Source organism: Scyliorhinus canicula, chromosome 17 (assembly GCF_902713615.1).
Source record: "Scyliorhinus canicula chromosome 17, sScyCan1.1, whole genome shotgun sequence".
NCBI lineage: Eukaryota > Metazoa > Chordata > Chondrichthyes > Carcharhiniformes > Scyliorhinidae > Scyliorhinus > Scyliorhinus canicula.
Genome location: NC_052162.1, coordinates 30,818,555 through 30,841,551, shown reverse-complemented (window position 1 = coordinate 30,841,551; position 22,997 = coordinate 30,818,555). Strand labels below are relative to the sequence as shown.

The following is a 22,997-nucleotide window of genomic DNA, read 5'->3' as shown; positions in this document are numbered from 1 at the left end:
CTGTAATTTGGAAAATGTGCTGTAAAACAGAAAATGTTAAAAATTTTGAGGGGCAAATATGCCGCTCGGAGTTCTGGGATCTGTAGTTTTGCCCGATGGAGATGCAAATGCCTGGCTCTTTATTTTTTCCCCCACTAAAATTGTATGGATATAATGTTCCGCGTTATTGTATTTCATTCTTTTTAAAAATAAAAAAAACCGTGATTAGAAAGTAATATTTTCCCGACAAACCCGCCAACGTTAAAAGGCGGGTGGTTAGCGCATGCGCGGTGCTGGCTGGCTGGCTGGCGGGGGCCATTTTGTTTTGCTGAAGGGTAAAGGGGCGCACAACGGAGATGGTGCCTTTGACCAAGAGCCTGCTCTCCCTGTCCGGTAAATGTCTGCTTGCTGCGGTAGGAGGGGGGGTTTTGGGTGGGGTGGAACAACAACCTCTCATCAGCCGTTAGCTGTTGCGTGCTTTGTAAGGGTTTACTGTAAACTTTTAAACGAGCCATCGCCAGCAATGGAGAATGAGGAAGCCCGGGGGGGGGGGGGGGGGGGGGGGAAATGTGGCCCTCTGATTAAAACAACGTTGACAGGGAGAAAATGCACCTGTATTGCAGAATCGGTATTCTGGAATCAAATGTGTGCCTCAAACATCTTGGCTGGCAACTTGTTAACGTGGTGGGACACACGTTTCTGTTTAACAAACTAAAAACGGTCTATTTTCACTTAATTATTTAGCTGTCTGGATGTTATCTTAAAGTATCAAGTTGTATTCTACTGTGCTATGGGTGTAATTTAATATTTGAACTATATTTTAAGCAACTATGTTCGTTAGGTTCACCAGATTTGATTCCGGTGACCATATTCTCTCGCCCGTTTGATTTCATCATTCCAGCCCTACTAATTTTCCATCAGCACATCTATTTCAGATGCAGTCTATCTAGCACTCCATTCCATCTTTGTGCGGTGTACTTCTAAACTTGCCCTTTAGCACCTTTTCAGTCATTAATGCATTGCCTGTGCTGATTCTCTCCTGGCCCCCTATGATGTTTCTTCTCTCGGACAGCTGAACCTGGGCTCCCTTGGCCTGTTTCCCTGTTGTATTTGATTAAGGTTATTCTGGTTTCTTAATGAAACCTCTAGTATCCTCTACAATCTATTTAAAATGGCCAACTACCTTGCTTGACTATCAGTTGGTTCTTGCAGGTGATCTTTCTGAGGAGCAGCCACCAAAGATGAGGATAAAAGCAAATTACTGCGGATGCTGGAATCTGAAACAAAAACAGAAAATACTGGGCAATCCTCAGGAGGTCTGACAGCATCTGTGAAGAGAAAAGGGAGCTAACATTTTGAATCTGGATGACTCTTTGTCAAACCTGCACAAAGTCACCGAGACGTGAAACGCTAGTTCCCTTTTCTCTCCACAGATGCTGTCAGACCTGCTAAAACTAGGATAAGCCCATTTACTATCATTACTGTAACTGAGTTGCAGTATTATTCATTAGAGTCTTAAACTTGAAACTTTGTTTCTGTTTTCACAGGTGCAGCCTGATCTGTTTTAGCCAAAAACAATTGGCTAAATTGTTTAATTGGCTAAATCTTTAAAATGGGATTTAAAATGTTTTATTATGAAGCCAATGTCATATGTATTGTGTAGTTTTTAAGGTTATTTAGTTTGTTTATTCTTATTGGACAGGACCGATTGCAATTATCTGCATATAATGTAATGGTATCAACTTTTATTCTTTCATGAGATGTAGACATTGCTGGCAAGGTTGGCATTTGTGGACCATCCCTTATTGCCTTTGAGAAGGTGCTGCTTTCATGAATCATTGCAATCATTGGGAAAGGGTTTCTTGATTTGATCCAGTGTCTGAAGGAAGGACAATATAGTTCCAATTCAGGATGGTGTGTGGCTTGCAAGGGGACATTTAGATGGTGGTCTTCCCATGTATCTGCTGCCCTTGTCCTTCTAGGTGAAAGTCATTCCTTTGAAAGGTGCTGTTGAAGGAGTCTTGGTGATTTGCTGCAGTGCACCTTGTCTTTGATACCACTGCATACTGGTGGATGTGATGTCGAAATCAAGTGAGCTGCTTTGTCATGGATCGAGCTTTCTTGAGTGTTGTTGGAGCTGCACTCATCCAAACAAGTGGAGGGTATTCCATCAAACTTCTGACTTGTGCCTTGTAGATGGTGGACAGGCTTTGAGTCAGGAAGTTAGTTAATCGCCTCAGAATTCCCAGCCTCTGGCCTGCTCTTATAGCCACAGTATTTATATAGCTAGTCCAGTTAAGTTTCTGATCAATGGTGACCCCCAGGATGATGGTAGGGGAGGATTCAGAGATGGTAAAGCCTTTGAATGTCAAGGAGAGATTATTAAATATTCTCATGTTGGAGATGGTAATCGCTTGGCTATTTTACTTTCCTCGTCCAACCCAAACCGGGTTATTGTCCAAGCCTTGTATATGGACAGTGACTGCATCAATACTGTCCTGAGGTACTGGTGCCCTGTATTGAGTGAGTTGGCGTCCAACAACCATCATCCTTTGTGCCGGTATGACTCTAACTAGTGGTGGGTTTTTCTCCCGGATTCCCATTGATTTCAGTCCTGTCAGGATTCCTTTACGCCAAACTTCGTCGAACACGGCCTTGATGTCAAAGGCAGTCTTACGGACCCCATCTCTTGAATTCAGATCTTTTATCCATGTTTGAACCAAGGCTGTAATGAGGTCAGGAACCAAATGACTCAATCATTACTGAGCTGGTTGTTGCTATGAAAATGCCACTTTGTAACATTGTCAACAATACCTTCCATCACATTGTTAATAATTGAGAGGAGACTGATAGAACGATGATTGGACAGATTAGATTAAGAACATAAGAACTAGGAGTAGGCCATTTGGCCCCTCGAGCCTGCTCCGCCATTCAATGAGATCTTGGCTGATCTTTTGTGGACTCAGCTCTTTGTCATGCCCTTTGTGGACCGGACATACCTGGGCAATTTTCCACATTGCTGGGTACATTGCCAGTCTAAACATTGTAAGAAGAATTTCTTACTGTGCTCACCCCAGTCCAACACTGGCATCTCCACATTGAGGTAAACATTGCCAGTGTTATAGCTGTACTGCTTTGCTAGCGGTGGGGATAGTTCTGGAGCATAAGTTGTGAAACTTATTGATGGGATGATGTCAGGCGGGTGTATAGCCTTGGCAGTAGTCAGTGCTTTCAGGTGCAGTGAATCCAATTGGTTGAAGATTGCAGGGAACCTTGGGAGGAAACTGATGGATCATCTACTTAACACTGGATAAAAGCAAATTACTGTGGGTGGCGGAATCTGAAACCAAAAGAGGAAATGCTGGAAAATCTCAGCAGGTCTGGCAGCATCTGAGGAGACAAAAGAGCTAACATTTCAGATCCAGATGACCCTTTGTCAAAGCAAAAAGGCGAAGAAAGTGGAAGATATTTATACTGTAGGGTGAGTGAAAGATGAGTCATAGCCACAGAGACCAAGGGAAAAGAATGCGAATGGCAATTCCCAGAGAGAATAAAAGGTGTGAAAGACCAAACAGCTGAGAAACTAAAATCCGAGGGTAAGCTGTGACTTGGCACTTCTGCTTAAATCTTGTTACAAATGCTTAAACCTTCTCTTTGCATTGATGTGCCCGTCTACCCATCATTGAGGATGGGGTATTGTTGGAGCAGACCCTCCTGTTTAATTGTCCATCACCATTTACAGCTGTATGTGGTCGGACTGCAGAGCGTTGATCTGATCAACCAATTGATCTGATCTCCAAGCTCTTGTCACTCACATGTTACTTCCCCTGTTTGGCATGCAAGTTGTATTGCATTGTAGCTTCACCAGTTGACACCTAATTTTTTGGAATGTCTGTGTGGCTCGTAGCATGCCCTCCTGCACTCTTCTTTGAACCAAGTATGATCCCCTGGCTTGATGGTAATGGGAAAATGAGGAATATACTGAGCTATGAGGTTAGAGATTGTGGTTGAATACAATTCTGTTGCTGATCCACTGTGCCTCATGGATGCCCGTTTTGAGCTGCCAGATCTGTTCTGAATCTATCCCATTTGGCACGGTGGTATTACCAACACAACACAATACAATGTGGGGTTTGTCCAATTGTATTGATTTGCTAATGGCAGTATGTTATGCATTACATTTGATTTTACTGATAATTTGTACTCACTATGTAGCTATGGAAGGAAAAACAATATTGTACATAAGTTACATTGAATTTACTGTTTCTGTGGTCAGACAATGAGCTGACTACTCTTGAATAACTTTTGCAGGACTCAGCACTTGTAAAAGTTGATGCCAAACTGGATTTAAATTTGTTTTCTATATTATTCTGCCATTGGCAGAATGACTAACTATATAGAATTACCAATACTGACTATAAAGATAAATAAAACCGAATGTAGTTGGTATTTTGTACACGGGCAATTTGCAATTGTGCATTTATACAGTGTGTCATCCTACTTGCCATAGGACTGATGCAGCTGTGTGAACATGAGACAACATGGCTGTTGATTTGAAAAGTATCATGTCGAATCTTGGAGCGATCAAGGATTTCTGTCAGATGCCTTTTTAGCAGTTGCAATAGAACAGATTGGCAATTCATTCTGAATTCCACCAGCAATGCTGCTGAACATCGATTCAAGCAGTGGATATATCTCCAATTTGTATGAATGTTCTCACTGGCTGCAGAGTTCACAGTGAGGTCTCTAGATAAGCTTGGAAGTTGTGCATCATTGCAGTAAAAAGGATTTCTGATTTTGATTGTTAATCTTTTACATTTTAGGTCGGAGCATTCGCCGAATTGCAACAAGACAAACTCATCATAATACTGGTCCTGACTTTCATGACCGGTATGGAAATGCTATCCTTTTGGGAGGATTAACTTTCTGTATTGGAGTCTGGAGTTATGTAAGTTTCTTCAAATGCAATGTCAACCTTTATTTGCTCTTTCTGCATTTTCAAAATCAACTGCCTTGATCATACATTGAGTCAAGAATGGTTTCCAAGGCCTTTGCCACTCCTGTGAGCTGGTGACCAGCCTGATGCTACTTCACAGCAAGTCAGCAGCAGGGGATTTAATCTGTGTCCCTGGAGTCTGCAGCAGTAAGATGGTTTTTATTCAACCTGTAGCATTTTATGGTGTGGCTTGTGTCATGTGAGAGTACCTTTAAGAAATGGGTGTTTATCAGTGATGTCAGAGTATGGGTGGAGCTGGGCTGTCTGTCAGCTTTTTACTTTTGTTTTCGGCTGTTTGCTGCAGGGTGTGTTTTAGTTTTGTTTTCAGTGTTGGAGCTGAAGCCAGACAGGTCAGGTGTACTGTTGATCTCTCTGCCATAAAAGACTATCTCTTGATCATTTGGTGAATTCGGAATTATAAATGTTTTCAGTAGTGAATGTAAACCTGATGCGCTTCAGTTAAAAGGTGTTTCTTTTGTCTTCTGGATGTTGTTTGGGAAGTTATTAAGGATTACTTTGTGCTGTATTCTTTGGGGGTTGTATTTGAATTGATGGTTGCTAAGATGTTCACTGTTTTAATAAGGTTAAATTGAGTTCATAGAATAAACAATGTTTTGCTTTAAAAAATACTTTTCCATTTCTGCTGTACCACACCTGTAGGGCTGTGTGCTCCCCTTACCACAATCTATTAAAAGTTGTGGGTCAGGTGAACTCCATGATGTACTTTGGGGTTCTCTAAACCCTGGCCCATAACACTTGTTCATCTGACTTATACTTTCAAAGGTATTTATAACAATTTTCTAAATGTAACTTATACTGATTATTTTCTTAAGTAGAGAAACATTGCAGGGTTCCTGCATGATTTGTACAACATCCCTTGCAGGTTTCTTCAAATCTTGTTCTTGCCGTCCTTGCTAAAACTGAGCTGGAAAAGTCCAGCTTGCAAATTAAACTGCAGAAGTCTGGTCCGTAAGCATCACAGCAATTGTAATGAGATTCTGAATTAATGTGCAGCAGTAACTCCCAAGAAATTTGGTTTTTACTTTCAACTAATTCATAATCAGTCTGTTGGAGGACTTGTAAGAACAGGATCAGGGCACTCAGCATCTTGAGCTTGATCTGTCATTCTGATAGATCATGGTTGATCTGTGTTAGTTCTATATTCTTTGATGCCTTGGTCTGCAAAAAGCTTTTCAACCTCTTAACTTTCAATTGACAGTCTCAGCTTTTTTTGGTTAGTAGTTCCAGATTTCCTTTACCCTTTGTATAAAGTTCTTGCTAACATTGTTACAATCCCAGCTGATACTGTTGGACAAGTAAATCCCAGGGTGGAACCCCGTCTGATAGAATCCTAACTTTTTATCTTTTGTGTGACATGTGGAAGTTGGCTCTTAACAAAAGAATGAAAAATTGTTTAAACCAGCAAAGATTGACTATTTTAAATATTCCTTCACCCCAAATATATGTTTTTACACAAATTTCAAAATCTATCTCCGTAAGACACCACAGTGACAGATGGCACCCAAAATAACGTATGAATTTCCACCCCCCCCCCCCCCCCCCCCCCCCATTCTGAAAGCCTAGTCTCGTTGGTTCTTTGCCTTTTACACACGGTTTTCTAATTTCCACACTCTAAAAACTCTCCTTGAAAATCTAAAATAATGCTTCCTCTTGGATATCTTCACCAAGGATCCATTTTCAAGATTTTGGCCTCTGCTTCTGGTATTCCTCTGCCTTGGAGCATCCTTTCCACAATCTGTCAGATAACCAGTTGTGCCAACACTGCTGCCATCACCACTGAACTCTCCGAATATTTTCCCGTGGCCATCGGGCGTGGCGCTGTTACCAAAGTCCTCAAAAGCCCTTTGCACAGACTCTCCTCCATTTTAACCCTCGGGTCGTCTACCCCCCCCCCCCCCCAAATAAATACGTTCATCGTCCTCTCCACTTCCTTAAAAAACGCTTTCGGCAATAAGATCGGCAGACACTAAAAAATAAACAAAAACCGTGGCAACACATTAGTCTTAATTGTCTGCCCCCGACTCACTAACGAGGGTGGGAAGATCATCCCACCTTGCCATGTCTGCCTTCACGCTCCCCATCAAACTAGTAAGATTATCCCTCTGGAGCCCCCCCCCCCCCCCAAATCCCATGCCACCAGCACCCCCGGGTATCTAAAGTGAGTTGCCGCCCTATGAAATGGTAGCCCGCCCCTCCCACTCCTGGTCGGGACACCACAAAATATTCGCTTTTGTCCAAATTGAGTTTATACCCCGAAAAGGATTAAAACACTCGAAGCATTTCCAGTATACCTCCATCAACACACTCCGTTCCAACACATACAATGACAAATCATCTGCATATAAAGATATCCTATGTTTCGCCCCCTCCACACCCCTGAACTCCTCAACGCGATGGCCAGAGATCAATTGCAAGTGCAAACAACAGAGTGGACATGGGACGTCCCTGCCTGATCACTGTGTAGAGCAAAATACCCTGAACTCATTGTGGGCAGCACGGTTGATTTACAACACCAGGGTCCCAGGTTCGATTCTCGGCTTGGGTCACTGTCTGTGCGGAGTGTGCACTTTCTCCCTGTGTCTGCGTGGGTCTCCTCTGGGTGCTCCGGTTTCCTCCCACAGTCGAAAGATGTGCAGGTTGGTGGATTGGCCATGCTAAATTGCCCTTAGTGTCCAAAATTTAGGTGAGACTACTGGGATACGGGGATCGGGTGGAGGTGTGGGGCTTAAGTGGGGTGCTCTTTCCAGGGGCCCAGACTCAATGCAGACTCAATGGGCCGAATGGCCTCCTTCTGCACTTTAAATTCTATATTCATATCAATCATGTGGACACTTGCCCTCGGCACCCTGCATAATAATCGTACCCAATCCACAAATCGTGGCCCAATCCCAAACCGCTCCAGAACTGCCATCAAATACCCCACTCGACTCGGTCAAACGCCTTCTTGGCGTCCAATGCCACAACCACCTCTTGTCACCCTCCCCTCTGCTGGTGCCATAATATTAATACCCTCCTAATATTTGAGAAGAGCTGTCTACCTTTCACAAACCCTGTCTGATCTTCCCCTATCACATTCGGGAGGCACTCCTCCAACCTACCTGCCAACACCTTTACATCCAGATTCAAGAGTGATATAGGCCTATACGACCAACACTCTGTTGGATCCTTATGCTTCTTTAGCAACAAGGAGATTGATGGCTGCCCCAAAGGGTGGCAACACCCCCTTCCCGACTGCCTCCTCAAACATCCCTACCATCAGCAGCGCCAGCTCACCCTTAAATTTCTTGTAGCACTTCACCGGAAACCCATCCGGCCCTGCTACCTTCTGTGACAGCATCCTCCCAATCGCTTCTTTTATCTCCTGCTCCCCTGTTGCCCCCTCCAATGTGGCCCTATCCTCCTCCTCCAACCTCGGGTATTCCAAACCATCCAGGAATTGTTGCATCCCCGGTACTCCGACCTACACAACCTCTCATAAAACTCCTGAAGCACCCTATCAATCTGGTCCGGCGCCACCATCAACTTCCCAGTCGTATCCCACACCTGAATAATTTCCCTTGCCGCCAACTCCCTCTGAAGTTGGCCTGCCAGCATGCAGCCTTCTCCCCATACTCATAGACTGCTTCTCCATACTCGTAGACGACTCTCCTCGCCAGCCTCAATTGGCATACAGCCTTCCTTATTGGCCAGCTGATCAAAGCTTGCCTGCAACCCCTTCCTTTTTTCCAAAAGTGCTGGATCCACATCCTCTGCATACCTCCTGCCTACCTCTAACATCTTGTCTTATCGACCGCTGCTGCTCCACCCTCTCCTTTTTGTCCATCTTTGCCTTAAACGATATCACCCCACCTCCTCCCTAACCACCGCCTTCAAAGCTTCCCATACCACCACCTGTAAAACTGCCACTGTACAATTAAACCCCACATATTCCTCAATTACTTTCCCGACCTTATCACAAAACCCTCAGTCCTCCAACAACCCCACATCCGATCTCCACCTCTGCCTCTACACTGCTCCCTTCTCCCGATGTGACGCATGATCCTTTATTGCAATTGCTGAATATTCCGACCCTTTGACCCCGGTGTTGACCTATTATGTATTTTCTTTTCTTCCCTTGTACTTAATGATCTGTTGAGCTGCTCACAGAAAAATACTTTTCACTGTACCTCTGTACACGTGACAATAAACAAATCCAATCCAATAGCACCTTCCCCATCATAAAAATCTATCCACGAATTGACCTTGTGGACTGAAATACTCCTGCGGTGCAAGAACCTACAAGGGTCCACTCCCATTCCCTCCATAAGTCCCGACTTCCCCCCTCCTCCCCCCCCCCCAAAGGGACTGGCAAGTGACTGTGACCTGTCCAATCTTGGTTCCTGCACCAAGCTCCAGTCTCCACCCACTATTAAGTCGGAGATGACCCCACATACCTTCTTCACAAACTTTGGATCATCCCAGTTAGGGACATACGGGCTGACCAATGTCACCAACCTCTCCTCCAATGCCCCTGTCACTATCTCCCTGATCTGCCACCACTTTCTCCGTTTGGAACCACACTCTTTTATTAACCAGGACCGCTACTGCCAGGAACTTGTAAAAATAACGCTAAAACTGAAGAAATGTCATTGAACTATACCTTATTCTGCCTTCTCCGAACACCTGCAAAACAAATCTAAATTACTTAAAACTATATTTATTTCCTACAACATCACCCCTGAATTGTTACAAGTTGAAGGTTGTGTCACCTTGTTAGAACAATAGGGAGTACTTTCTTTTTGCAACCTATCTAATTCTTTTATTGTCTTAAATAGCTCAATTTGATCCCCCCTTTAGTAACGAGGGAATACCAGATTAGTCTCTGCAGCATATTCTTAAATTTAATTGTTTAACCCCGTATCATTCTGGTCAGTCTGCTGTACCCCGTTCACGACCAATGTATCCTTTCTAAGATGCGGTGCCCAGAACTGAATAATGTTCTCAATGGGGTCTAAGCTGTCTCCTTGCCCAATCTTTTTTTAAAATTCATTTACGGGATGTGGTTGGCCAGCATTTCTTGCCGATCCCTAGTTGCCCTTCAGAAGATTTAGTTGTCGCATTGAACTGCTGTATACTTGAGGTGTAGGTACACCAACTGCTGTTGGGGAGGGAGTTCCAAGATGTTGCCTCAGCGACAATGAAGGGACGGTGATATATTTCCAAGTGAGATATGACTCCAACAAATGGAGAATTTCCTCCTAATTCCTATTGACTCAGTTTAGCTCGGGCTCCTTGATGCCATACACTGTCAAATGCTGCCTTGATCTCAAAGGCAGTCACTCTCGCCTCACCTCTGGCATGCAGCTTTTTTTGTCCATGTTTGAACCAAGGTTGTAATGAGGTCAGGAGCTGAGTGACCCTGGAGGAACCCAAACTGACCATCGTGAGCTTATTGCTGAGTAAGTGATAGATCTGTACTTGGTTAATATATCTGTCTCATCGCACTCTTATCACTCGACAGAACATAAAACAGAGCTTCATGTTTGGAGTAAATTGTAGTTTTATTCAATCAGTTTTAAAATGTCTCTTGATCAGGTCAGTTTGCTTGCAAATAGAGTTTTAGAAAGTTTGTAAACAAAATCTGCCATTTTGTTTATTTCCAACTTCTCTATTGCATATTTTGATTTGAAGAAATTATCAAGAACTGTAATCTGTATTGAATTCCACTCGGTCATCTGTATTTGCTTGGACGAAACAAACTTTCTGAAACTCTATTTGCAAGCAAACTGACCTGATGAAGCGACATTTTAAAACTGACTGAATAAAGCTACAATTTGCTCCATGCATGAAGCTCTGTTTTATGTTCTGTTGAGTGATATGAGTGTGGTGACACATATCAGTAAGTGCTGCTTGATAGCACTGTTGATGACTACTTCCATCACTTTGCAGATAAGAACATAAGATGATGGAGTAGGCTGCGAGAGCAGTAATTGGCTGGGTTGCATTTGTCCTGTTTCTTGTCCTGGGCAATTTAGCACATTGCTGGGTAGATCCATGTTGTAGCTGCACCGGAGCAGCTTGGCTAGAGGTGCGGCCAGTTGAAATGAAAATTGCATTATTGTCGCAAGTAGGCTTCAAATTAAGTTACTGTGAAAAGCCCCCAGTTGCCACATTCCAGTGGCTGTTCGGGGAGGGTGGTACGGGAATTGAACCGTGCTGCTGGCCTGCCTTGGTCTGCTTTAAAGCCAGCTATTTAGCCCTGTACTAAACCAACCCCTTCTGGAGTACAAGTCTTCTTGCTGGGATATTGTCAGGGCCCATAGCCTTTGCAGTTTCTAATGCTAACTTTAGCCAGCGTAACAGATCAAACTCCTATTTTCAATAAACGGCGAACTATTTGCAAGTTTGCTTCCTAGTTTTTGCTGTTACAACTGAATGGCATACAACATAGAAAATAGAAACAATAGGCCATTTGGCCCTTAAGCCTAATCCACCATTCCTTATGATGATTATTCACCTGAGGAAGGAGCTGTGCTCCGAAAGCTAGTGATTCGAAACAAATCTGTTGGACTTTAACCTGGTGTTGTAAGACGTCTTGCAATTCATTATGCTCAATTGCCTGTTCCTGTCTCCTCCTTTCTACCCTATTCCTTTGACCTCTACTCCTTCTTGAAAACATGCACGGTTTTGGCCTCGACTATTTTCTGTGTGGGCAAATTTCACCACACTGGGTGAAGAAGTTTCTCCTCATCTCGGTCCTAAATGGTCTACCATGTATCCTCAGACTATGACCCTTAGTTCTGGACTCCCCCACCATCGGGAACATTATTCTTGCATCTACCTTGTCTGATTCTCTCTCTTTCTCTCTCCCCCCCCCCCCCCCCCCCCCCCCAACTCAACTGAACTCCAGCGAATACAATTCTAACTGACTCAATCTCTCCTCCTATGCCAGTCCTATCATCCCAGGAATCAGTCTGGTAAACCTTCTCTGCACTTGCTCTATAGCAAGAACATCCTTCCTTGGATAAGGAGACCATAACTGCACAATGTTCCAGGTGTGGTCTCACCAAGGCAATGTTAATTGCTGCAGGACATCCCTGCTCTATTCTATTCTAATCCTCTTGCTATGAAGGCCAATATACCATTTGCCGCCATTACTGCCTGCTGCATCTGCATGCTTACCTTCAGCGACTGGTGTATGAGGACACCCAGGTCTCATTACATGATCCCCTCAAACTATAGCTATTCAGATAATCTATCTTCCTTTTTTTTTTTGCTACCATAGTGGATAACCTCCTATTTATCCACACAATACTGCATCTGCCATGTATTTTCCCACTCACCAGCTTGTCCAAATCATATTGAAGCATCTGCATGCTCCTCACTGCTCACCCTCCGACCCAGCTGTTATCTGCAAATTTGGAGATTTTACATTTAGTTCCCTCATCTAAAACATTAATGTATACTGATCCATGCGATACTTCACTGGCCACTGCCTGCCATTCAGGGGAAAATAATCTGTTTATTGTTGATCTTTCTATCTGCCAGCCAGTTTTCTATCCATCTCAATACACTACCCCAAATTCCATGTGCTTTAATTTTACATGCTAATATCTTATGTGGAATTTTGGCAAAAGCTTTTTTAAGTTCAAATAAGCCACATCATTTTGGCTCCACCTCATCAACACTATTAGTTACATCCTCAAAGAATTCCAGTGGATTTGTCAAGCATGATTTCTCTTTCTTAAATCCATACTGACTCTGTCCAATTCTGCAATGGTTTTCCAAGTGCTCTGCTATTACACAATGGACACTAGAATTTTACCCACCACTAATCTCCGGCTGATTGGCCTATAATTCCCTGTTTTCGTGCCCCTCATTTTTAGTAGGGTTACGTTAGCTACCCTCCAATATGTAGGAACTGTTCCGGAGTATATAAAATCTTGGAAGATGACCACTAATGCATCCACTATTTCTAGGACTCTCTCCCTAAATGCTGTGGGATGTAGATGATCAGGCCCTCAGGATTTATTAGCTTTCAAACCCATCAATTTCCCCAACACCATTTTCCTGCTAATACTGATTTCTTTCAGTTCTTCCCCCTCTTTAAATCCTGTTTACCCCAACATTTCTGGTAGGTAATTTGTGTGTTCCTTTGTGAAGACAGATCCAGTATGTATTCTGTTGGTCAGCCATTGGACCTCTTTTTTTAGTTGAATTCTAAACTGTACCTAATCCTTGGGTCTCTTTTTTTTTTTTCTTCCCCCGTTCTGTTTGTATGTCTCTTCCTTGGATCTAATACTATCTCTAATTTCCCTTTTAAACCATGGTTTGGCTACCTTTCACATTTTGCTTTTGTGCCAGACAGTAATAGACAGTTGTTGCTCTTTGAATGTTTGCCATTGCCTATCCACTGTCATCCCTTGTTTTAAAAATTTAAGAGAACCCAATTATTTTGTTCCAATGAAGGGGCAATTTAGTGTGGCCAATCTACCTAACCAGCACATCTTTGGGTTGTGGGACACTGGGAGAACGTGTAAACTCCACACAGACAGTGACCCGGGCTGGGATCGAACCCAGGACCTCAGTGCCTTCGGCAGCAATGTTAACCACTGCGCCACTGTGTCATCCTTCTAATCATTCTTGGGATGCTTTCTTGACCTTTAAAATAAACACTTTTTTGGCTGAATGGGGCCAAATTGTAAAAGCCACTAATTTACCGTAATTATTTGGGTTAAATTTTCAATTTTAGCCGTGGAGCTGGTGAACATTCGGAAACTTAAATTCAGTCCTCACATAAAATTCTGTTGCTTCAAACATTACAAAAATTGAATAGCAAATTCTTGGCCTGATTTATTAGGCAACATGTTGTAATTTATCTTTTGTTTCTTATAATATTTTTTTATTTGCATGTAGGTTGCCACACAGACTGGGATCACATGGAACCTTTCTCCTGTTGGCAAAATCGCCCCTCAAGCATGGAGGGAATAGATGAACGGACCAAGTGTTTGCAAGAAATTGAGTACAGATGTGCTGCAATGCAAATTTGCTTCTAGTCTCATGGCTTCTACTGTACTGATTACCTCTGTATATTGGGTTTCATCGTAAATCAATAAATTATATAAACTTTTAAGTTGTTTTCTTTGTGGGGGGTGAGAGGGTGAACAATATTTTGGAACGATCTGATGGGTGAGATTTGTTCATCAATGAGTGTATAAATTTAATAACTTGCATTTCAGTCGTACTGTCCATTTGCAAGTGCCTTGCAGGTTGTTGGAAACATACATTTTGGTTTGGTTCATTTTCCTTCAATGTATGGTTTGGGTGGGGAGGCTTTAGCAGACTTTGAAACTGAAGGTGGGTGTTATGGCTGAGGAATATGGGCACGGAGCAGAGGAAGTGGGGAACCAGGAGTAAATTTGGATTGATGATTGCAGAGGTATGATATGGAGGTATTTGAAAACCCTGATGAGGATCCGAGACCAGACCTACAAGTGGCTAGGATACTAAACCAAAACCCCAAATTTTAAATTATTTATAAGACTGTATGGAAAGAATTGATTCGTTCCAGGGGTGATTGCATGAGATAGGGCTTGGGTATTTTTGAAACACAATTATGGATACAATATTAAACTTTTTAACTTGACACCTGAAAAGAACAGCTTACAATTACCCCTCAGCCACTACTCAATTTCCCATTAAAGAACAAGGAAAGAAACATGCAGCTCTCAATCTATCTTGCAAATCAGTATGGCAGAGTAATACCTGCATCACAGAACCGATTTGGACTGCTGTTAGAACCCTTCAGATTCTGGCTGAATATCTTTTAAAGAGCTGATGTGTTTCAGTTTTTCCTTGTCACCAGACAAGACTGCTCTGCTTTACATCGTTCTTTTATAACTATCTTACTGTCGGAGAATTATGGACTCGGTGCAGACAGATCAGAATTCAACTCCTTTCTCCAAAATTAGTCTCTCCTAAAGCTTTTCAAAATATCTCTCGGCATTACTTGGCTCCACCCAACAATGACCTCAGCTGAAACAAATTCTCTGTAGGCTGCACATTAACTATTCCAGGGACTTTCCCAGTCAAACCATACTCCAGACTGAAAAACAAATTCCTTTGTCAATTTCACTTCTGGTTTCTGGCAAATAAAAGCACCCAGGCCCTACAAACAGAGTTATTTTTAAAACAAAAAGAAATGACCACTGCAGTCAAACACTCTAACTCAGGCTTTTGATCCTTAAATTTCCCAATACTTAGAACCCAATATTCCAAAAGTCTTCCAGTTGTCAGTTTACTGGAAGTCATTGAACCTGTGAATATGGGCTATAGACCTTAACTAGATAGTAATTTGTAATTATAGGGGAACATAGAATTAGAAAATGTTGCAGCAGTACAAAAGGTGGTCATCTGGCTCTTTTGTGCCTGTGTCAGCTCTGCAGAATTACTCCGTGCAATTTCTCTACTCTTTCTCCATAGCCCTCCAATTTTTTTAATTTTCAATTATTTATCAAATTTCATTTATTGAATGTGTCTGCTCTTTTGGGAGGTGAATTCTAGATGACGTGTGATGTTTTATAAAAATTGTCTTTTTAAGGATTACCTTAAATTTAGATCCTCTGGTCATCAATCTTTCTGCTGCTGTTTCTCTTTATTTACCCCTTCATGATTGAGTACCTCTGTTAAATCTATGCTCTAAGAAAACAACCTCTTGTTTCTAGTCTGCCCCAAATTACTAAGCTTCCATGTCCGTGGTAACATCTGAATAAATCCCTGCACCCTCTTCAAAGTATTAACATCCTTAAAGTTCTTGAAAATTGGAGACTAATAACTGATTTCACATATGTTCCTTGCTTTAATACTCTATTTATAAAGTTTTTCTTGCTCCTAAATCTAATTCTTTGAGGAAGTGACACATTCTTTGAGGAAGTGACACATTCTTTGAGGAAGTGACACATTCTTTGAGGAAGTGACACATTCTTTGAGGAAGTGACACATTCTTTGAGGAAGTGACACAGTTGATTGAGGGAAGGGCAGTAGATGTCATAAACATGGACTTCAATAAAGGCATTTGATAAGGTTCTCCATGGTAGGCTAATGGAGAAAGTGAAGTCTCATGTGGTCCAGAGTGTACTAGCTAGATGGATAAAGAATTGGCTGGGCAGCAGGAGACAGTAGTAGTGGAAGGGAGTTTCTCAAAATGGAGAACTGTGACCAGTGGTGTTCCACAGGGACCTGTGCTGGGACCACTGTTATTTGTGATATACATAAATGATCTGGAGGAAGGTATTGGTGGTCTGATTAGCAAGTTTGCAGATGACACAAGATTGGTGGAGTAGCAGATAGTGAGGGGGACTGTCAGAGAATACAGCAGAATATAGATAAATTGGAGAGTTGGGCGGAGAAATGGCTGATTGAATTCAATCCGGGCAAATGCGAGTTGATGCATTTTGGAAGATGCAATTCAAGAGCAAACTAGACAGTAAATGTAAAAGCCCTGGGGAAAATTGATGTGCAGAGAGATCTGGGTGTTCAGGTCCATTGTACCCTGAAAGTGGCTGCGCAGGTCGATAGTGGTCAAGAAGGCATACAGCATGCTTTCTTCATCGGAAGGGGTATTGAGTACAAGAGTTGGAAGGTCATGTTACAGTTGTACAAGACTGGTTCAGCCACATTTGGAATACTGTGTACAGTTCTGGTCGCCACATTACCAGAAGGATGTGGATGCTTTAGTGAGGGTGCAGAGGAGCTTCACCAGGATGTTGCCTGGTATGGCGGGCGTTAGCTATGAAGAGAGGTTGAGTAGATTAGGATTATTTTCATTCGAAAGACAGGTTGAGGGGGGGACCTCATTGAGGGCTACAAAATCATGAGAGGTATAGACAGGGTGGATAGCAAGAAGCTTTTTCCCCAGAGTTGGGGACTCCATTACTAGGGGTCACGAGTTCAAAGTGAGAGGGGAAAAGTTTAAGGGAGATATGCGTGGAAAGTTCTTTACGCAGAAGGTGGTGGGTGCCTGGAATGAATTGCCTGCGGAGGTGGTAGAAGTGGGCACAATAGTGTCATTTAAGATGTATCTAGACAGATACATGAATGGGCAGGGAGCAGAGGGATACAGATCCTTGGAAAATAGGCAACAGTTCTAGATAGAGGATCTGGATCGGCGCAGGCTTGGAGGGCTGTAACTTCTTTTTTCTTTGTTCTTTAAATGGGTTTCTGAACTTTCAGAACTTGCAATGATAATATATGATTTTGGAAAGTGTATACGAGTTAGTGGTGGAAATGCACAACAGAAATATAAACCAGTCTTGGCTTTGAGGCATTGAAGTGAATATAAGTAATTTGTCCAGCCTTGTGTGGTATTCCATAGTTGGGGATTTGACCTTTGCCATCAACAAGTCCAACTGCGAACAGGAAGGGAATGTCGACCTATTTGGCTAATTGATCCTACACGGTTACAATGTTGACTTATTTAGAAACGCTGACCCTCTTCCATCCCATCAAACCCTTTTAATCACATTTTCAGAGGGTTGCAATGTAAATTGTACATTGAATGGAGCCTTGATCTACAATTGGATGAACATAGAACAGTACAGCACAGAACAGGCCCTCGATGTTGTGCCGAACAATGATCACCCTAACTTAAACCCACGTAACCCCTATACCCATAACCCAACAATCCCCCCATTAACCTTACACTACGGGCAATTTAGCATGGCCAATCCACCTAACCCGCACATCTTTGGACTGTGGGAGGAAACCGGAGCACCCGGAGGAAACCCACGCACACACAGGGAGGACGTGCAGACTCCACACAGACAGTGACCCAGCCGGGAATCGAACCTGGGACCCTGGAGCTGTGAAGCATTGATGCTAACCACCATGCTACCGTGAGGCCCCAAACTTAAGCATTTATGTTGAGGTAATACTGCAGTTCATAGTATTCAGGGGGGAAACATGGCTGACTGTCAAAACATCAAGGCGAGACCTAGTTGTTGTCCATGTAGTTTCCTTTGCTTTTCCCATCACCTTTTCTTGCTGCTTTCTAACCAAGCCCAATTTAAATTTGGTGCAAATCCCAATTAAAAATACTTTGATTTTTGGAATTCTCAAAGACGGACTGAAATACAAAGAAAGCAACAGGAAACCACTTGACTCTCAGCAGTACTTAACTGACCAATGTCAATGTTTTGGGCTTCTGGAAATCTATTGCTGTTTAGATGCATTGTATATAGTTCACAGCAGACTTTTACTATACAATTTAGATGCTTTTAGACGATCAAAAGGATAATACATATATAAAGCAAGACTGTTTTAATCTTCATCTATAAAGCAAGTCACTGTTTTAGGCTTGCTTTGCTGTTCAGATAAAAGGATAGCTGGAGGTCAAGACTAAAGATAAGAATTCCAGACCCAGGTCTGGTGATAATTGTGACAGATTAAACAATTATTGAGGAAACAAGGTGCCTCCAAATTTAAGGGTGAAAAGTCAATTGTGAAAGACTGAAAGCACAATCCAAATACTGCTATATTAAAAACAAGAGTTCTGCAGGAAATAAATAAATTCAATTATTGGTTGCATGCCCCTTTTACTAATATGGACTTGGAATAGAGAACAAACTTGCCAAACAAAAAACCCTACATTGCTTTTAAACAAACTTTTTTGTACTGTTTTCAGAATGTTTTGTTTGTTAGCTGAGTTGGTTTAATGTAGGACACGAGACTAACCTGAGTCTGAAAGCCACATGCTAATCATCAGACAAAAGTGAGTTCTGAAATGTTAATTGTGGATAAAGTATTTTTAATTAATCTAGCAAATTTCCAATCTTAGATTTAGGACTGAGCTACACACGTAGGTTGCTCAGAGCTCTGAGTGTGATTACACCCTATCACTTTTCAAGTTTTACTTCCAGCTTCCCTTGCCAAATATCTTGAAGGCCTTGTTGCATTGCAACTACACGCCTTTCAGTGACCTCTCTACTATTACTTGCTGTTAAGTACTTGAGGCCAGTTATTTAGTACTGAGGTTATGCTGGTCAGTGACAAACAACATACTACATAACGATGATTGGTAAAGGTTATTTCAAATAGATGCTATAATATACAAATACTTGTATTTATTCATGTATAAAGACCAACGTATTTGTGTCCCAACACAATTCCATAATTTCATGCTGTGAAAAATCAACCTGGACTTGGCTTTTTTTTGTTAGGCAAGAACAGGATTCTACTTGTTTTAAGTTTCTAGAGATAGATGGCTCTATTATTGTGCCTAATAAGAATATAGTACCTCCAAGTGAAATAAGGCAACAATCAAATCAGGCATCTGACTCCTGTTTAACATACTGCAGGCATTACTGGATGTATGTGGACACTGAATGAGGATAGCAATTGGTTTCACTAATTCTCAGACTTCATGATAAAATAGTTTGCTGACACTCATCGAGGCTTACACATAAATGGTCACATGGAGAGAAACTATGCAATTGTAATCTGAATGTGTGAATGCCTTCAAGATAACAACAAAATAGGGTGAAGTTCAGTTGGGAATTAAAACTTGAGCAACAGATACTGAGGAATATCAAGGTAATATCAGAGTCCAGTTTACACAATGGTGCCTTGTTGAAATCTTTTAAATGGAATTCATTGATATTGCAGAACATTCCTTTTCATGGTGATTGGTAAAATAGTGTCATTAATCGCACTGCAGCGCAAATGTGGAGAAACAATGAATAGATGACTGACATGCAGGCTGCTGTGGAATAACATTGAAACCACTATTTACAAGGGAAAGATCTGTCTAAAGGCAGGCAAGAATGGGAAATAATAGTATTCATATTTTTAAAAATATATTTTTATTAGTATTTTCTAGATTTTACAGAGTAACAGCACAAGTGTACCTGGCATATACAAAAAGTCATTTCTTATTTACAGAGAAGTTCACCTGTGCAAACCCTCTTTCCCCCCCCCCCCCCCCCCCCCCCACAATTGGTAGCGTAGTTTCCTCCTTTGGGTTGACTCCTGCCCTGGGTGTCACATACTGCGCTCTACTTCTTTCTGTTGCCATTTTCAGTTGTTGATTGGGGGGGGAGGGGGAGGGCCCCCCTCCCCCTCCCCCTCCCCCTCCCCCTCCCCCTCCCCCTCCCCCACCCCCTCCCCCACCCCCTCCCCCTCCCCCACCCCCTCCCCCTCCCCCACCCCCTCCCCCTCCCCCACCCCCTCCCCCTCCCCCTCCCCCACCTCCTCCCCCTCCCCCACCTCCTCCCCCTCCCCCACCTCCTCCCCCTCCCCCACCTCCTCCCCCTCCCCCTTTTCCCCCTCCCCCTCCCCCTTTTCCCCCTCCCCCTCCCCCTTTTCCCCCATGTTTCGTTCTGTGAATCCCTTGAGTTCCCTTCTCTCACTGTCCTCTGCTTCTGTGTGTTCTTTGTTTTTCCTTCCCCCCCCCCCCTCTTCTTAGCTGCTATTGGCCTTGAATAGACCCTGGAACAGGCTGATGAATGGCTCCCATGCTTTGTGGAAGCCCTCGCCTGACCCTTGGATAGTGTATTTAATGTTCTCCAGGTGGAGGAATTCCAACAGGACTGCCAGCCAGCCTGCAGCTGTGGGTGGTGCCAAGCAGGACCCTCTGCCGTGTGATTAAGGAAGCAAAAGCTAAGGCTTAGCACAGGAGGAGATGGAGTTAGCCCTACTTAGTGCTTTGCTCCAGAAATCCCAACCCACTTCCGTCCCCAATTCGTCCTCCCATTTTCGTCTGGCTTCGTCCAATGGTAGCCTTGCCCTACTCAGCAACTGTCTGTTTATGTTCCCACAATCCCCCCAATTCAGTGTTGGGTTCTTGTATCCATCCCCTCACCCTCTGGGCTGTGGTTGGCCATTGGTAGTATTGTAGATTCGGCAGGGCCAGACTGCCCATATTTTTCCTCCTTTGTAGTGTCAACCTAGGGTTACCTTGGGTTCTCACTAATGCCCCGCCCCAACCCCACATCCCCACCCACCACTCCACACATACACACACAAACACCATGGTCATTGTGTCTACCTTGTGAAAAGAGGCCCTGGGGGATGAAGGACGGTATGGATCTAAACAGATAGAGGAACCTCAGCGGTATGTTCATTTTGATTGTCTGCACTCTCCCCTCCAGGGAAAGCGGGAATGCATCACATCTTTGAAGGACCTTTTTTTTCCAATTAAGGGGCAATTTAGCGTGGTGGTTAGCATAAATGCTTCACAGCTCCAGGATCTCAGGTTCGGTTCCCGGCTGGATCACTGTCTGTGCGGAGTCTGCACGTCCTCCCCGTGTGTGCGCGGGTTTCCTCCGGGTGCTCTGGTTTCCTCCCACAGTCCAAACATGTGCGGATTAGGTGGATTTGCCAAGCTAAATTGCCCGTTGTGTCCTAAAAAGTAAGGTTAAGGGGGGGTTGTTGGGCTACGGGTATAGGGTGGATACGTGGGTTTGAGTAGGGTGATCATTGCTCGGCACAACATCGAGGGCCGAAGGGACTGTTCTGTGCTGTACTGTTCTATGTTCTAATCCACCTAATAAGCACATCTTTGGGTTGTGGGGGTGAAACCCACGCAGACATGGGGAGAATGTGCAAACTCCACACGGACAGTGACACAGGGCCTGGATTCGAACCCGGGTCTTCAGCGCCGCAGTCCCAATGCTAACTACAGCGCTACATGCTGCCCTTTGAAGGGCCTTTTTAACTTCCTCCTCCAGACTGGTCAGATTCCACTTGTGGATCCGTGCCCAGTCAAGGGCTATCTGGATCCCCAGGTAGCGGAATTCGTTTTGGGCTAGTTTGAATAGTAGTCCATCGAGCTCTGTCCCACTCCCGTTTGGGTTCACCGGGAATGTCTACCCTTGACAATGCCCGCCTGGTCCTCTGCGACTACCTCCACGATGCAGTTCTCCAGTTTCTTGCCCAGGTTGAGTTTGTAGCCTGAGATGGCTGCGAACTCTTCATGAAGTTTCCTGATTGCTTTCAGGTTGTTCTGTGGGTCCGAGACCGAGCGACGCAGGTCATCTGCACAGAGTGAAACTCTGTGCTCTTTGACCCCTTTTTGGATACTCTTCCAGTTTTTCATGTCTCGCAGGACAATCGGCAGGGGTTCCATTGCCAGGGTGAACAGGAGTGGGGATAGTGGGCATCCCTGCCTTGTGCCTCTGTGTAGCTGGAAGTACTCTGATCGGTGGGTTTTGGTCCAAACGCTTGCCTTGGGGGCGTTGTACAGGAGTTTCACCCATGAGGTGAACCCTATCCCTAGCCCAATTTGCTCCAGTATCTCGGAGGTAGTTCCACTCTACTTTCTCGAAGGCCTTTTCTGCGTTCAGGGAGACCTCTGGTGTTCTCTCCCCGGATGGGGTCATTATTGAATTTAGCAACTGCCTGATGTTTGCAGTTAGCTGCCTACCCTTGACAATGCCCATCTGGTCCACTATGACCACCTCCATTGCGCAGTTATCCAGTTTCTTGGCCAGGACTTTCGCGACGATCTTTGCGTCTACATTAAGCAGCAAATTGGATCTGTATGATCTGCATTCCGTCGGATCTTTGTCTTTTTTGGATATCAGCAATATCTTGGCCTGAGTTAGCGTTGGAGGCAAGGTGCCCTCAAACGAGTCTGCAAACATGTCCCGTAGGTGTGGGGTCAGGGCTGGAGCAAAGTTTTTATAGATGTCCGCCAGGAACCCGTCAGGTCCTGGTGCCTTTCCCACCTGCATGGAGCTGATGCTCTCCATGATCTCTCCCAGTCGTATTGGTGCTTCCAGTTCCCCCGCCTGTCATACTCCATGATGTCTAGTCCATCGAGGAACAGTTTAATCTCCGCATCCCCATCGGGGGTTCGGAGGTGTACAGTCTTTAGTAGAAGGTCTCAAATGCTTGGTTGACCTCCTTATTTGGTTCGGATACCAGTCTGCCTCTGCTATTCTTCACCTGAGCTATCTCTCTTGTGGCTCCCTGCTTTCTCAGCTGGTGAGCCAATAGGCGGGCAGCTATTTCACCCTGCTTGTAG

At 43.7% G+C, this 22,997-nt stretch overlaps 1 protein-coding gene across 1 annotated transcript; it reads left to right on the top strand.

The window, feature by feature from the left end:
- The first annotated feature begins 238 nt into the window (after positions 1–238).
- LOC119952098 (cytochrome c oxidase subunit 7B, mitochondrial) lies at positions 239–14,108 on the top strand. The gene is made up of 3 exons (XM_038775650.1): positions 239–372; positions 4,803–4,927; positions 13,892–14,108. Exons 1-3 carry the CDS (start codon positions 336–338, stop codon positions 13,964–13,966), a joined length of 237 nt encoding a protein of 78 aa, XP_038631578.1. The 5' UTR covers positions 239–335; the 3' UTR covers positions 13,967–14,108.
- Positions 14,109–22,997: the final 8,889 nt, after the last annotated feature.